This window comes from Armigeres subalbatus, chromosome 3 (genome assembly GCF_024139115.2).
Source record: "Armigeres subalbatus isolate Guangzhou_Male chromosome 3, GZ_Asu_2, whole genome shotgun sequence".
Lineage (NCBI taxonomy): Eukaryota > Metazoa > Arthropoda > Insecta > Diptera > Culicidae > Armigeres > Armigeres subalbatus.
The window spans coordinates 427438751-427456050 of record NC_085141.1 but is presented as its reverse complement, the minus strand read 5'-3'; the positions used below and the strand labels follow the sequence as shown (position 1 = coordinate 427456050).

Here is a 17300-nt window from a genome sequence, read left to right as displayed (position 1 = left end):
GGTAATGTTATCGGAAGTCACCAGTAAGCAAGTACACGAATTCTTCAACAATTTCGATATTACCGAGCCCGTTGAATTAAATTAAGTGTGTGGAGAGAGACATATCGAGAAATAGAAAATCAAGATGTAAAGAGTCGACTATATAGGATTTTTATAAATTCACTGAAAATAATAATACGGTTATTACCAGGGGTCTGCCAAGCGGCCTGTTTCTGATGCCAGCATCAAAATCATCGATTTATTTAATACGAAGGCGTAATTATAATCGTTGAAACCTGCTATTGAAAATATATTTTAAATAACACAATATTTTGGCGAAGTAGATCGCTTGGAGCCGATTGAAATTTGAAGATTTATCAAATACATCAATATTCTTGTTGAAATACACCTCCCATTCATACTTTCGCACAAAATCTTGAAAAACGATGAAAAATAATTTCGTCTATTTGGAAAAAAATCAGTTCGGAATAGTGGTTTGTTTACAAAATATAATTGTCAGTAGGAAACCCAATTACAATAGAACAATGGGAAACTCAAAGATGTTGGCTATTGTCAAACGTAGAGGGTAGGATTGGGGTTGCCAGATACCTGGTTCTTACACTGCGCCATTTTTGCGGATTTGGCACGGATTCGCATATAATTTTGAGAACTTCGCGCGGATTTAGTTTTAGATGAAAATTCATTAAATATAATTTCTGATCTTTCTAATATACTTTTATAAATGTTATTTATATATGATCATGCTAAATGCAGCTTTATTCACGACAGCAAAATATGGTTGAGAATCAAGCTCACGGTTTGGAGTCCATACTTATAGAATTTTTCGGAAAAATCCAAGGCCTTTTTGAATGACATGCATTTAACAAGTGTTATTAGGAAGGAACGTTACTTGTTGTCATTTTAAATTGATGCGGTCTATTCTCATGCATATTTTTCGAAAACATAAAAAAATACCGAACTTTGTTCGGAAAAATTAGTGAAAACAACATCAAGTCTGTTTGTCCCATTGTTGTCGAATCTGTTATAAAAACGAGCGATGCTCATAGGAATGGTATTCACTGATCATTTCTTTCACATCAGTTTTAAGCATCTTCATCCTAAGTTATGCAACTGTAATCTAACACATTCAAGTACGTGGAAAGTAGCATTTTTTAAATAAAGCATGAGGCAAGATATGATATGTCGCTTTTTACGCCGGTCGCTTTTTACATGACTTTTTTTTACTCGGATTTTGGGATTTACGCGGTTTTATTTGACGCGGATTTTTTTTACGCGATTTTTCGAAAAGTCTTGAAATCACGTAAAAATTGTAAAAAGTTGATTTTTTTATCGATTTTTGCAAAAGTCGTTTTTTACGCGGATTTCGGATTTGAAACGGTTTTCAAAAAAATATTAATAAGTCTTTTTCAAGGGAAAACACTTAAAGTATTTACGAGACGAGCCAGCCTTGGGCTGAAAGTCTCCTTAATAAAAATATATAAAAAAAACTTACAGTATTTAATGGAGGTACGATGCTGGGTCATTAGAGCGAAGGCCATCAGTCCCGAAGGTCATTTGGCCACAGCCGTTAGGCCGAATGAGAAGTGAGAAGGGAGAAGTAAGAAGCGAGAAGTGTGATGTGAGAAGCGAGAAGTGAGGAAGTGAGAAGTAAGAAGTGCGAAGTGATTAGTGATGTGTGAGGTGACAAGCGAGAATTGAGAAGTGATATGTGAGAAGTGAGAAATAATATGTGAGATGTGAGAAGTGATAAGTGAGAAATGAGAAGTAATTTGTGAGAAGTGAGAAGCAAAAGAGGAGAAGTGAGGAGTGTGAAGTGAGAAGCGAGAAGGGAGAAATGAGAAGTGACAAGTGAGATCCGAGAAGTTAATAGTGAGAAGTGAGTAATGAAACAAACATATGAGTGAGATGTGAGAAGGGAGAAGTGAAAAGCGAAAAGTGATAAGTGAAAAGCGGAAAGTGAGAAGTGAGAAGCTATAAGTGGGAAGTGACAAATGAAAAATTAGATACGATAAGTGGATTGTATAACATTTCACCGAAAAATATTTCGCGGAATTCATTTTCGCGGTTGAACATTTCGCGGAATGACATTTTGCGGTTTGTAACTTTTCGCGGTACGACATTTGGCGGTTTGTACCTTTTCGCCGAATGACTTTTGGCGGAATGTACCGTTTCACGGAATGCACAATTTCGCGGAATATAATAATAATAATAGCTTTTCTTCATTCAGCATTCCCTAAATTATTACCTGCCAGGTTTCTTAGCCAAGTTACCATTTTTTGCATTCGTTTAACACGAGATTAATACGTTGAAACTTTTATAAAAGCCTAAAAAAAAGTTCGATAAATTTCCTAGACCGAGCCAGAAGTTGAACCCAGCCTCCTTCAGCATAGTCTTGCTTAGAAGTCACGCATCTTCCCGCACAGCTAAGGAACGCCTCCTAGAATATTTAAAAGTAGTTTCAATTGCCCCTTATACCGGGCAGATACATCCATTTAAAGAATACGTTACCCCTCCTTTCGCCTTATACCGGGAAGACGCGTTCATTTAAAGAAGGCATTATCAACTCCTTTTGCCTTATACCAGTAAGATGCATCCATTTAAAGAAGGCGTTACCCCTCCCTTCGCCTTAAACCGGACAGACGTGTTTTTGTAGTGTAACCGATGGTTCCAAAATGATAATTTGCTGGCTCCACCACAAATCCTATATTCAACGCATTTACCCTATACTACATTTAACATACCAGTGAGTGACTGCTCTGGGAAACTCAGTTAAGGTTTGACAGATGCAGCACTCAAGCAGTTCAATTCCATTCAGTCCTTCTTATCAGTATTTATTGGTAGCGAGGTGGACATGTTGCCAAAACAAACACTTGTAACAAAAAAAAATGACAACTAGGGGCCAAAAATAGTACGGTTAGTAAAACCACATGCAAAAAGTAACCCAAAAATAAATTGTAAATTGTATTTTAGTTAGTACGAATATTGTTTCGAAAGCGAATATTGTGAAAAAAGTGCCTAAACGAAAATACATCCAAGAAAAAGGTAATTGTTAGAAATACACGTGAAAAGTTGTAACAAAAAGGAACATAGTCACACGATAGGGTACTAATGCCTCCTGGCAGGTCCGATCAGAGGACCTTTTTCTTTTGATCCTTTCGCACAGGCTGTGGCTTGTCACCAGGAGCTGCACGAGTTGCTAAAGTGTCCCGATCTGCGCATGAACAACCTGTTATTCGTCATCTGAGGAGATTCGACAGAAAAGGAGACCTCTCACGTGCAAGCGCCGGGGTATCCAAGCCAACCATCATTTTGCATCCGCCATTGGAAGGTGGTGTTTCGGAGTGTCATATCACCAGTGTCTGTCCCGCACCGTCGGCCATTTTGTAAGACCGAATTCCACGACCAGCTTCTAGGCCACCTGTTTTGCCGGTGGCGAACCATCATCAGCTTCTCGGCCACCAGTAACGCCGGTGGCGGACCGTCATCAGACTCTCCGACATCTGCCACGCCGGTGGCAAACCGTCATCAGACTCTCGGACATCTGCCACGCCGGTGGCGAATTGTCATCAGCCTCACGGCCACCTACCAAGCCGGTGGCGAACCGACAGCAACCTCTCGAGCCACTGCTTCACCGGTGGCGAACCCCCATCATCTGCTACAACCCACATCGACAACCGGCAATCAACGAGTCGCTTCGAGTTTCACCTGCGGCGAACCGTCCGTCGCGCTCCTTCATCGTAGTCGACCGCCAGCCACCAAGATCAACGAATTCAAGGGCTAGAGACCCAGCATGCAAGTGTCCTATCTAAGAGTGTGACTAATTAGGGCCCAATAAATAAATCATAAACTATGAAATCCAATTGAGCAGGTTGTAGCGATTCATTTACAAACGCACATCCCTGGAGCAATAAGGCATTTTTGCAATTTTGTATTGTTTTCGTAAGCTTCGGACTCACAGAGGAGTCTTCAAGCCTCGTCTTCTGATTATTATTCAGAAATTGATTTTCTTTTGGCTTTTGAGAATTTTTCACGGTGTAAAACCTTTGCATTTCACACAGTCAAGAAAACTGGCACCCCTATTCTACACGTGTTCCGCTTCAACAGTGTTCCTCTCTCTGGTAGGTACAAGTCATAAGGACTGATCAGTTAATGAACGAAACGGCAAGTTGGTGAATTAACGACCCTGAATGATATTATCCCCACCCAGTGAGCTAGCAAGTTTCATTAGAGAAGGCATTATCAACTCCTTTCGTCTTATACAGAGCAGATGCATCCATTAGGCGTTACCCCTGTCTTCGCCTTATATCGGGCAGACGCGTTCTTTTAAAGAAGGCATTATCAACTCCTTTCGCCTTATACCAGGCAGATGCATCAATTTAAAGAAGGCGTTACCCCTCCCTTCGCTTTATACTGGGTAGACGCGTTCTTTAAAAAAGGCATTATTAACTCCTTTCGTCTTATATCGGGCAGATGCATCTATTTAAAGAAGGTGTAACCCCTCCCTTCACCTTATACCGGGCAGACGCGCTCTTTTAAAGAAGGCATTATCAACTCCTTTCGCCTTATACCAGGCAGATGCATCCATTTAAAGAAGGCGTTACCCCTCCATTCGCCTTATACCGGGCAGATGCATCCATTTAAAGAAGGCGTTAACACCGCCCCCCCCCCCCCCACCTCTTATACCAGGCAGATACATCCATTTAAAAAAGGCGATACCCCTCCCTTCGCCTTATACCGGACAGACGCGTTCACGCGTTCTTTTAGAGAAGGCATTATCAACTCCTTTCGCCTTATACCGAGCAAATGCATCCATTTAAAGAAGGCATAACACCTCCCTTCGCCTTATACCGGGAAGACGTCTTCTTTGAAAGAAAACATTAGCAACTCCTTTTGCCTTGTAACGGGCGGTAGATATGGTGGGGTTTCAGCTTTTGAAACCCACAACCCGAGTCGAACCCGAACCCGATGGGTTCAGGTTTGAAAAATTAGTACAATATCGGGCCCGGGTCGGTTACGGGTTTATGAAATAAAACACTGAACATTATTTTATTCAGTTTTGTTAATTGTGAGGCTGTAGTTCGTTGTTTGGGTTTCATTTTTTTTTTCAATTTAAAGAGAACCAGAAAATACCTAGTTTGAATTTTTCGGGGAAAACTTTTGAGCGGGCTTAAATAATTAAATGAGAAGTGAGAAGTAATATATAAGAAGTGAATATATGTAAGAAGTGAGAAACAAGAAGGGAGAAGTGAGAAGGTAGAAATGAGAAATTAGAAGTGAGAAATAAGAAGCGAGAAGTGAGAAGTAAGAAGTGGGAAGCGAGAAGTGAGAAATGAGAAGTGAAAAGTGAGAAGCGGGAAATCAGAAGCAAGAGGCGAGAAGTGAATAGTGAGAAGTGAAAAATGAGATGATTATATGAGATTTGAAAAATGAAAAGTGAGAAACAAGAAGCGATAAGTGAGAGCCGAGAAATGAGAAGCTACAAGTGAGAAGTGAGATTTAGAAGGCCTTACTTCAGGAATTTCTTGGATGGCCAAGAAGCTATTCTTCATACACATTATATCAGCACATGTACCACAAACAGCATGCACCATATTTGAAATAAAGGCCTTACTCCAGGTATTTCTTGGATGGCCAAAAAGTTATTCTTCATACACATTCTGTTGCACCATATTTGAAACAGGTTACGCAGGAAAATAGCGAAAAAACGATTTTTATTAAAAGTCATTTATTACGCGGTTTTCGGGATTCACGCGGTTTTTTACGCGATTTTCGGGATTTACGCGGTTTTTGAACTTTACACGGTTTTGATTTATGCGGAACGTATCCCCCGCGTAAAAACCGACTCCAGTGTAGTCATTAAAGAAATTTATCACTCAAGCGGGACTAACATGCGTAGAAATCTGCAAACACGGGCTATATTTTTCGGCAGTGGCGCCGGGAGTAGGTGGGACAAGTAGGACATGTCCTACGCACGAAATTCCCTGGGTGGGACAGTCAAATCATTAGCTGGCAAAAATATGTGTATTATTAAAAAGTGATTTCAAATTTGATCAGAGTCTCAAAAATAATCACAGAGGTTTCTAAGATTCTATAGGAACAGACTACTGAATGTTCTTTAGGACTTTGAGAGCTTTATAATCTCGAAACCGTTCAAGATGTCTGAGGCAAGGATCTTCTCGATTATCTTGAAATTTAGGTTCAATAATTTAGTAGTTTATCAATATTGCCTCATTCCAGAAGCTGGTAAAACGAAGGTAATGTACTAGTTGCAGTAAATTATACTAAATGAATAAAATATTAATCATTCGATTTTAGTTACTGCAACTGGCGCTTTATGTCCGTTATAAGTAGAATTCAATTAACGAACTATTAGGCAGAGTTGAAGAAAAACCTTCATACTAAAATTTTTGGAATTCAGCACCTGGAATGATTTATTGACAATCTACTAAATTATCGAACCCAGATTACAAAATGATCAGAAATATCTTTAGTCTAAAAGTTTTCTTAAAAGTTCGCTTTGAATCGCTAGATCCATAACCAATAATAATCAATAATTGATTGAAACCATTGAAGATTTATACAAATTTCTGTGATCCATGACTTCTTCTGGAAGCTTATAAAAATGTTCGATAATCGAGAATTGAAATATGTATGATCTTCTTAGTTATCCTTAAACAATCTTGGAAAGGCAATATTTTTCCAGAGAATCGTAAAAAACTTCTCAAATTATCTGAGTATTCTGTCCGCAAAGATCTTTTTAAGACCAGATTATTTCTAGAATTGATTATGCTGCTGCTGCAAGTATAATTGTCTTATATTGATATGGATTTCATTTCAACATGGGACGGTAACTTTTACGCTTTTGGCGGCAGTATAGGTAGAATGTGCATCGATTTTGGAAATAAGCTTGGTGATCTAGTGGCTACCGCTTCTGCCTATACGCAGGAGGTCGTTGAGTTCTCTGCACCTTTGTAGTAAGAGATGCAGATCTCGGTGATCACGGGTGGAAGTGATACTACTCTCATGCCATAGTCTAGGCTGTAACACCCACGATTTTTTTGCGAATCGCTTAAAGCCAATGCCAATAGGGAAGACTGGGTAGACATGATCCCCTTTTCTGATTTCCGATGTATCAGAGCCAAAAATGAATAAACATATGCGATTTTCACATAGACTCTCTGAGAAATATCGTATTTTACTTTACTGATGTATGACAGTCCTTAAATTATTGTTGTTATTGATACACAATCGATTTTTTAGAGTGCTGTCAAAAATCTACTTTCAAAATATTCGGGGGAAATTGATCCCTCTCCAAGAACTTGCTTTGATAAAATTAGAAAGGTGCCCTCAGATTTTTTAAATATTTTTCCTTCAAAATACGCGCAATTTTCGAATTGCTGTGCGTATACATGAACGATTTTTGTTATTGAATTCGACAGCACATGCAATTTTAAAATTTGGGGAGACTTGATCCCCTTTCTATGATATCTACGCAATAAATATTTTTTCCTGCCAACCCTTCATCAAATCTGTCAAATCTACAAAAAATTAGAAGCCTGAGAACAGATTTATATTTTTTTGAATTTTTTCGCCAAATTTTTGTATGGGTGACTAATGGGGGATCAAATGTCCCCTAACTTTGATGGAATGTTGACATTTTCATCAGTATAAATCATTAAGCACATTTCTGGCTTTGTGCTGTGAAAAAACGAAAGCATTTGGTCATTGTTATGAAAAATTATTCAAATTTTGCGCGACCAATAAAAAAATCTTTAGGAAGGTCAAAACATACAAACCGCCCTGCAGAATAAATAAGATTGTCAATCCAAAAAATAACTCGCTACATAAAGGTCATTTGTCTAGAGGATCTATACTAAAAAATACGCTAGAACAAAACTACTTTAGTACTCAATAAAACAGGGGATGATCAAGTCTCCCCGGGGATCAAGTCTACCCACCTTCCCCTACCATAAATATTGCTCATACTGGCCTTTCCTATTTGTCCTACCCACGACTCGCAACGTGGATGCGCCTCTGATTTTCGGCATAACTGTCCGCCAAACTATTCCCTGATTCAGACCGTAAATTATATTTATATATGCAACATATGAATGATTTCAATAGAATGGAGCTCTCCCATTGATCTAGTGATGTAAACTCCTTAAATCTCCTACCCGCTAGAAGCAAGAAATGAAAATTGCAGTTTTATTCTACATGAGATTTTCCCAATTGCATTTTTTTGAATTTGGTACAAGTATGCGTAGAACGGCAGGTAACAACCCTGATTGTTTTCAACAAGTACACCCAGTAGACGTTGTCCTGCATAGTCCTGCCAACTTTGATCACGGTTGATAGTGCGTGCCACGATTCTAGTTTTGGTTGTCGCTATGGTTTTATGTTGATATTGATAGGCTACTGGTGATAGTGACTACCATGGCAACATCACTATCACATTGGCATTGCGCAACTCTTGTCTTATGTAATATGTCCTGCCGATTGAATAATTCTATACGTTGGAAATGTCTCTATGATTCCTGGTCGGAGCAGGCATTCACCTGCACCTAAAATAGTTTGACGGTAATACTGGCTACGCCCACGGTGATGTGCGTATGGAAATATTTGTCTTTCTACTATTGAAGAATGAGCCATCACCGGTTTTTTCCAGTAACACCGAAAATAAACGACAGAAAGAAAGGGAAGTCCACTTAATCCATGCACTAGTGCTTTCAACTTTGAACGTTATCAGCAAGCTGTTTGCGTTGACTTGAAGATGGCTCACTTCTCGGCGAGAGCAGTAATCCCATACTGCAAAAGCGTGCAAATGACTTGCAAAATTCTTATTTATTCGCCCCCTTACCAGAACAACCAGCTGAGTTTGCTTCAACATAGGCAATTATTCAATCTTAGAGTAAGGTCACGTCTATTATTTATTAGCATAGTCAATTGCTTAGTATTCTACTGAAATGGAAAATTTAAACACACCTATCTCATTTTAACAATCACTTGAATGCGAATTCCCGCCTTAATGACCGGGTTCAAGGGCCCTTCAATTGAGCTTGTTGTCAACAAGTTTCGCTCTATTTCCTATACTGCAGCTGACCCAAACACTTCCAGTAGTTGCCAAGGCCTGTACACACCCTCTACCGGACAGCTCGTATCAGTGAAAGCCGGTATGTTAAATAAGGCTGTTCCCGAGCATCACACGGTCAAGCTGCATCACGGATTCCCCCGTTGCATGCACACCGCTTGTGATGCAAACGCGAGGAGACTTGCACCAACATCAACCGTCGTCATCGCCACTGTGCCGCTGAGTGCACGATCGAAAAACAAGTGCCGAGTCGAGTGTCGGCGGTTGGTTCCTAATCGTCGACCGATTGATCCCGCGCGCGTCATGCCACTTTTGCCAAGACCTAAAAGGGAGCGGAGAGAAAAATATTTGTTCAGCGTCCGTAATCTTGGGCCCTCGTCGCCGACAAGATTTTCTAATTGAGACTATGCGGCGTTATCAGGTGAGGCAGACACGGACTGTATAGTTCGGAATAAAGAGAGCATCCAATCGGCAGCTGGCATCAGTAGTGAGCTTAACATTCGAAGAACGTGGACGTTTGACCGTACCGTGGCGCGATCGCAGACGGTTGTTGTAGAAACAAGTTTTATTGTCAAGTGAAATTCGTACGGAAATAGGCGTGTTGATTGGATATTCAGTGTACACCCAGGTTTTTTTTACACGGTTGGAATTCATTAATTTCTCGGTTAACCTGAACTCTCACAGCTTTTCAAATACCACTTGAATTTTCTTTGACTTTTTGTGAATTTTTTCGTGGGGTTAACTTATTGATCCATTAACGCTGAAGGTCTTAAACGACTTAAACCAAACCGTGTAAAAAAAAACCTGGGTGTAGTGTTTTTGGAAAACTCGGAAGATGAATCGGTGAGCAATTTTCTGGATTGTTTAAGATGTGACATATCTACCATTGCTTGCTTAATTCTAATAATATGTTGTGATGGTGGTATTAAAAGATTAGATTTGAAAACAAGGGATACCTCGTAATCTGTGGACTGACCGTCTTTGTGCTGTAACGAGGACAATCATGAAAACATTATCGATAGTGGGAATTCAACTCATAACTAATCTATATTATACTGAGGCACTCAAATCTAAGAGATTTTCAACGGATTTGTTACCCTCAAGTATCACAATGTTTGAAAAACAAAATCATGAACACTACGGTTTAACAAGAAACCAAGAAGCTAGCGTGGAAACTGCATGTTTTTTTTTAAATAAAGCGACTAAAATATAATTGATTTTAGCAAGACTAGCCTTACTGTTCCGAGATGTTCTGAGACAATAAAAAAGTGTATACAGTTACCGAATTGATCAAAATTTGTTAACCAGCAGCACAGAAGGATTAGCTCGATCTAATTGTACAAATGATCACTGGATGTTCTACTGGATTCCGTTCCTGGTTCAGGTTTGCCTACTATACAGGTTCAACTTGAATATCTGTCACAAAAGTGTAAAATTTCATCATTCTTGCTAATATACAATGTCATAAACAAAGCAAGACATACTGAAGGTGGCAGGATTCGATCACCGGACTTTATTAATCGGATTAGAATTTTTTCGATTTTCCTGGGCAAAGTAACATCGTGATAAACGAATGCAAAAATGGTAACTTTGCCTAGAAACCTTGCAGTTGATAACTGTGCAACTGCTGAATGAACACTAAGCTGCGAAGCGGCAATACATGTCCCAGCAAAGAATGTAATTCAAATAATAATAGAATAAGAAGACTGTAACAATATTGGCGATTAAAGGTTGCATGAAGAAGAAGAAGTCGAAGGATGATATTAGAAAAATATTGCACGGGGAAGTATACGTAAATTTTTTTAAAACTCTTCTCAAAAATTCTAGAAGCAATTTAATTAAAAACGGAAAGCAGTACGGGGTTGGACTTTTCTTATACTGTACTGTTATTTTATTGCCAATGTGTTTTACAATGTTTGTAAGATTTGTTTTTTGGTTGTACATATAATCTATACTTCTATAGGGCCCTTTTATACGCAACCAACTGAGATTCGGAGGGGCTGTCTATGATGATCCTAATTCCATCATCCTCGTTATCTTCAATGTTTTCCAAAAAGTTTTGGCCTATGAAGGGTGAGGTAGATCTTGACCATTCATTCATTTATTTAGTTTACATCTAACCAGATAACACTGAATCTACAATTTGACGCCACAATCATAGGCGCCATATTGCCCCCTCAATAATTATCTAAGGGGGCAAAGTATCATTTCTCTACCCTCTCTCCCCCCGCAATATATTTTGCCTTCATAAGTCCATTTTTTCAAGATTATTCATAAATTCTCATATTATTGCAATGGTCGATTCAAATAGCTACCAGATTATTTTATTTATATTGGACTGGCAGTTCATTTTTGTCAAAATCCTTGATGACGAAAAGAAGGTTTATTTTGTTTATTTATTTGGCTCATTTTTGCTCACTGTTCCTGTCTGTAGCCATGGCTAAGGATGAGTCCGCGATGTTAGGCATAAGTACGTTAGGCATAAGTACGTTAGGCATAAGGACGTTAGGCATACGTACGTTAGGCATAATGGACGTTAGGCATAATGGACGATAGGCATAATATACGTTAGGCATAATGGACGTTTGGCATAATTCTGCCTTCTTTATGTCATAGGCTGTTCTTTGGGTCAATTTATGCCTAACGTCCATTATGCCTAACGTACATTATGCCTATCGTCCGTTATGCTTAACGTCCATTATATCTAACGTACTTATGCCTAACGGGGTATACCCGCTAAGGATATAGTATATGGATATGGGATATAGTCAATTTTTTCAGGGATTCTCCAAAACGGGCTTTCTGGGATTAATTTTGTCTTAGATTCTGTTCCAGGCTTTCGAATGGAAAAGTAGGCTGTGCTCGCGAACGGAAGCGTTTAAAACTTCCTGTCACAGTTTAATTTTTCTCGAATATTTTTTTAAATGTAAAATTATCGGCTGGATGTGCTACGTTCTTCAAAGTGTTTTACGCGTTAAAGTGGTGCTAGTGCGGTACTGTTTCAATTCAAATAAACAATTAGGTTTCGAAAAAGGGCAGTTGAAATCACGTCTGTGTCAATCGTATTGAATTCGTTCCCGGATGTTTATTTTTGTCATCATCAAAATAATTCGAAGCTTTTTCCAGCTAATATATACACCAAGAAGTTTATGGTGGTGAGATTGTTTCAAAATGTTGCTTATCTTATGATAAAAACTAGATACGCGCTGGATTCGAAGAATCCGGAAGTTTGCTTATGGATCCATTATTCTATTGATAATAGTGGGGGCGGGGCTTATTGTAAGCAAAAGTGACCTCGAACAGGCGGGGCTTATTGTAAGGCGTAAACAGGCGGGGCTTATTGTAAGCAAAAGTGACCTCGAACTAGTGATGAATTATGTGAAACAGACAGCTTTCTTCTATAACATCACTGCCAGCCAGTGAGGGTTAGACGTAATGGACGTAAAGTATGTCTACGTAATCTGTCATGGCGAACTACTCTGGTTTAGTTGAATTTATCACAACTTTGTCTGGAAATAATGCTTCAGGTGACGCGAAGCGATTGATGATTCAATGAAATATGTTTATGCAATTGTTGATAGAAGGTACCAAATCTGCTGAAAGAGTCTCAGATATTGTGGACAACCACATTGGATAGATCTTCTGCCAAAATTTGTCAAGTATGTAAAGTATCTGCTGCTGCTGAGCGATCGTTTTATGGCGAATAAATGTGGATGAAGTGGTTGATAGCCAGATATTTCAAAAAATAATATGTAAGCAGGGCCTAGGGTTTTTGAAAATCGATTGCTGTGATGTTTTCATTTCCCGAATTGAATAATTTCATACTTTTCTTTCTTCTTCTGCAAAGGCGGGTCTACTGTCTCCGCTTTCGTCTATAACGTTCCACGTTCTGCCGGGTACCTTGCTGCAGCGCGACCGCCCGCGCTGCGTCCTTCTCCTCCAGAATCTGTCGTCGCCGTAAAATCAGTCCGTATTCTTTTATTATCGGATTCTCGAACAAATTGATGTTTCGGGAACAGTAGGTTGTTGGCCCAAGGTTCCCTATCCACTGGGATGGGCAGCCATCTTAGGTACTTGGGGGAATAGCATTTCATACTCAGCCGCTGGATGCCAAAACAGAAGCTTTTGGAACCGCACCTCCTTGATGAACAGACGCTTGATTAGTCGGATCAAATTTGTTTAAAGTCCCACCCAACACCAGGACTAGGCTAGTGAGCTTTGAGCGGCACACGGTCGCTTTGATAGGGCTTGCTTGTGAACACATGCCCCACAACATCCTAGGCAGACCCCACAGGATGCACCCTCTCACTCTTGCTGATGTCAGAAGGACAACAGTGCCCAGGCTACACTACCAGCTAAGTACGCAACCCTTAGCTGGCGGTCAATTGTCATCGTAAGACCCAAGGAAGCGTGAGTATTGGAGCTTGTGAGGACCAGAACTATGTTGGCGCTCCTTCCCGGATGTCAACTAACCATTTCGTAGTCCAGGTGTGTGAGACACTTTAGATGTAAGAGCAAAGAATGCTTCTTAACCCTTCCTTTCCCATGGTAGCTGTACTGCCGTCATACGCATATCTGTCCCACGTTTGCTGGGATTTCCTATGTACATGGGATAATTATGCGTAGAACGGCAGTGTTTTGCACCTACCAAAATTCATCGAATTATCTCAACAACAAAATGCAGTATTTGACACAACTTTATGGTTTCATTAGATTGCAAATATAATCAATTTTGTCTAAAAATAGTTAAACTATTGAAAACAATAAAGTAACTATTGATTTATAACCAAAAACTTTTTTTTTCGTTTTCCACTAATTTTAGCTATGCCGAATAGCTTTTGTTCTAGCATTTTTTCCATAGGTGATTCCTTCCTATTGAAATCTTTGGCGTGGTGAAGAGAGGGTTAAGGATTGAGGGAGATTGGAAGTCTAGTATACAAAAAATATTTTTAGCCTAATGTTTAAATAATGAAAAATTGAAGTCGGAAAAAGCTCATAAAAAACTACTTAATTTAAAAAAAAAATACTTAAAAATTACTTAAGAATTTGGTGTGCGTGAACCATTGTTGTCTCATGGTTTAATTCTTCATAAGCCCCACCAAACACAGTTTGCGAACTCAAAGTAATGAGTCATGTATCTTGTTGATGCTGAGAGAAAAGTATTTATTAATCGGTTTTGCGTTTTTCTTAATGCATCTCATTCTGCATTTTTTTTTTGTTTAATTAAAATCCCTAAAATATTAAAAAAAATTATATTAATCCAAAAAATAAAATAAATTAATCCAAAAAATAATAAAATAATAGCTGGATAGATCTTTTCTTTGAAATAGATTTTTGACCTGTCAGTTATGTATCAAACCCTTATTTCAAGAATAAAATTTTCAAAACGACTTATCTGCTTTTGTAAACAAAGATTCAAACGACGATTTGACGAATCTGATAGCTCACCCACGCAAACCAACACCATAAACAGGTAGCGGAAACCTTCACCTACCTATTGGTGGTGTTGGTTTGCGTGGGAGAGCTATCAGATTCGTCAAATCGTCGTTTGAATCTTTGTTTACAAAAGCAGATAAGTCGTTTTGAAAATTTTGTCTTGATTTATAAATTGCAAATCTTATAAAAATTCTCCCTATACAACAAAGATTTACATTTTCAAGTGTATTTTCATGTTTGAATTGAATTTTAATGCGGTTTTTACGTCGAGGCATATGTGGAGCATTCTCCTAAGGATCAAATAACTTACATGATTCATTTCATTTATTTAGTTAACATCTAAACAGATAACACTGAATCAACAATTTGACGCCACAATGCACGGTTCGAGGCCGCATCTCTCCATCCTCGGATACGTCCCACGCTCGCCAAGTCGTTCTGCACCTGGTCTGCCCATCTCGCTCACTGCGCTCCACGCCGTCTCGTACCTGCCGGATCGGAAGCGAACACCATCTTCGCAGGGTTGCTGTCCGGCATTCTTGCAACATGTCCTGCCCATCGTACCCTTCCGGCTTTAGCTACCTTCTGGATACTGGGTTCGCCGTAGAGTTGGGCGAGCTCATGGTTCATTCTTCGCCGCCACACACCGTCTTCTTGCACACCGCCAAAGATGGTCCTAAGCACCCGTCTCTCGAATACTCCGAGTGCTTGCAAGTCCTCCTCGAGCATTGTCCATGTTTCATGTCCGTAGAGGACAACCGGTATTATTAGCGTCTTGTACATGACACATTTGGTGCGGTGGCGAATCTTTTTCGACCGCAGTTTCTTCTGGAGCCCGTAGTAGGCCCGACTTCCACAGATGATGCGCCTTCGTATTTCACGACTACCGTTGTTGTCAGCCGTTAGCAAGGATCCGAGGTAGACGAATTCCTCGACCACCTCGAAGGTATCCCCGTCTATCGTAACACTGCTTCCCAGGCGGGCCCTGTCGCGCTCGGTTCCGCCCACAAGCATGTACTTTGTCTTTGACGCATTCACCACCAGTCCAACTTTTGTTGCTTCACGTTTCAGGCGGGTGTACAGTTCTGCCACCTTTGCAAATGTTCGGCCGACAATGTCCATGTCATCCGCGAAGCAAATAAATTGACTGGATCTGTTGAAAATCGTACCCCGGCTGTTACACCCGGCTCTCCGCATAACACCTTCTAGCGCAATGTTGAACAACAGGCACGAAAGTCCATCACCTTGTCTTAGTCCCCGGCGCGATTCGAACGAACTGGAGTGTTCGCCCGAAATCTTCACACAGTTTTGCACACCATCCACCGTTGCTTTGATCAGTCTGGTGAGCTTCGCAAGGAAGCTGTTCTCGTCCATAATTTTCCATAGCTCTACGCGGTCTATACTGTCGTATGCCGCCTTGAAATCAACGAACAGATGGTGCGTTGGGACCTGGTATTCACGGCATTTTTGAAGGATTTGCCGTACAGTAAAGATCTGGTCCGTTGTCGAGCGGCCGTCAACGAAGCCGGCTTGATAACTTCCACGAACTCATTCACTAATGGTGACAGACGACGGAAGATGATCTGGGATATCACTTTGTAGGCGGCATTAAGGATGGTGGACGCTCGAAAGTTCTCACACTCCAGCTTGTCGCCTTTCTTGTAGATGGGGCATATAACCCCTTCCTTCCACTCCTCCGGTAGCTGTTCAGTTTCCCAGATTCTGACTATCAATTTGTGCAGGCAAGTGGCTAGCTTTTCCGGGCCCATCTTGATGAGCTCAGCTCCGATACCATCCTTACCAGCTGCTTTATTGGTCTTTAGCTGTTGGATGGCATCCTTAACTTCGCTCAAATTGGGGGTTGATTGGCTTCCATCGTCCGCTGAACTGACGTGGTCATCTCCTCCGCTGCCTTGACTTTCACTGCCTGTACTCTCAGCGCCATTCAAATGTTCCTCGTAGTGCTGCTTCCACCTTTCAATCACCACACGTTCGTCCGTCAAGATGCTCCCATCCTTATCCCGGCACATTTCGGCTCGCGGCACGAAGCCTTTGCGGGATGCGTTAGAACTAATAGAACTTCTTGAGAACGGCACAGCTGTTCCATCTCCTCGCACTCCGCTTTTTCCAGGCGGTGTTTCTTCTCCTGAAAAAGGCGGGTCTGCTGTCTCCGCTTCCGTCTAGAACGTTCATAGTTTTGTCGGGTACCTTGATGCAGCGCGACTTCCCGCGCTGAGTTCTTCTCCTCCAGAATCTGTGTGCACCATTGGCGTAAATAAGGGGGGCCGGGGGGGCCTGGCCCCCTCCAGACCTACTTGTGGCCCCCCCCCAGAAAATTTTGAAAAGTAATTCCAACTTAGTCAGTTTTTATTTCATTTACATATTTCCTACATATTTCTTAATTTTGATTATGAATTCTATAAACATATTTTTTGTTGCGTTATCACATCTATGACCATTTGCTCAGCAAAGCATCGAAATATTTAAGTTTTTCTCGATTTTGAGGCTAAAATCAATGCCGCTTCTAATTCAGTTGCTAGCTTCAAATAATAAATTTGTTCTGCATTTGTTTGACTAGTATCCTGGTCGCAGAAACATAAAAACATAATTGTATTAAGGTATAAATATTTCTGTTCTATTAAACTACCATCCGCTTCAAAAAGGACTGAAGCAACTACATCAAAATGAGCACATGTACACAAATCCGGTCAATAAAATTTCGAACGACCATTCTTTTGAAAATCTTCGAGTTAATCGCAAGGTATGCCGCAAAACA

The 17300-nt window shown here is 40.3% G+C and overlaps 1 protein-coding gene across 2 annotated transcripts in view; it reads left to right on the top strand.

Annotated features, from left to right (window-relative positions):
• Positions 1 to 17300, top strand: part of LOC134224444 (phosphoserine phosphatase) — a 34275-nt gene that overhangs the window by 1454 nt on the left and 15521 nt on the right. Inside the window, exons 1-2 of one of the 2 annotated variants that reach the window (XM_062703796.1) lie at positions 9342 to 9709; positions 9902 to 9931. The exons of the other annotated variant lie outside the window; for it this stretch is intronic. Coding sequence (XP_062559780.1) covers positions 9924 to 9931 — 8 coding nt within the window. The 5' untranslated portion in view covers positions 9342 to 9709; positions 9902 to 9923. Of the gene's footprint in view, positions 1 to 9341; positions 9710 to 9901; positions 9932 to 17300 lie in introns of those variants that run through there. 2 annotated transcript variants of the gene reach the window in all.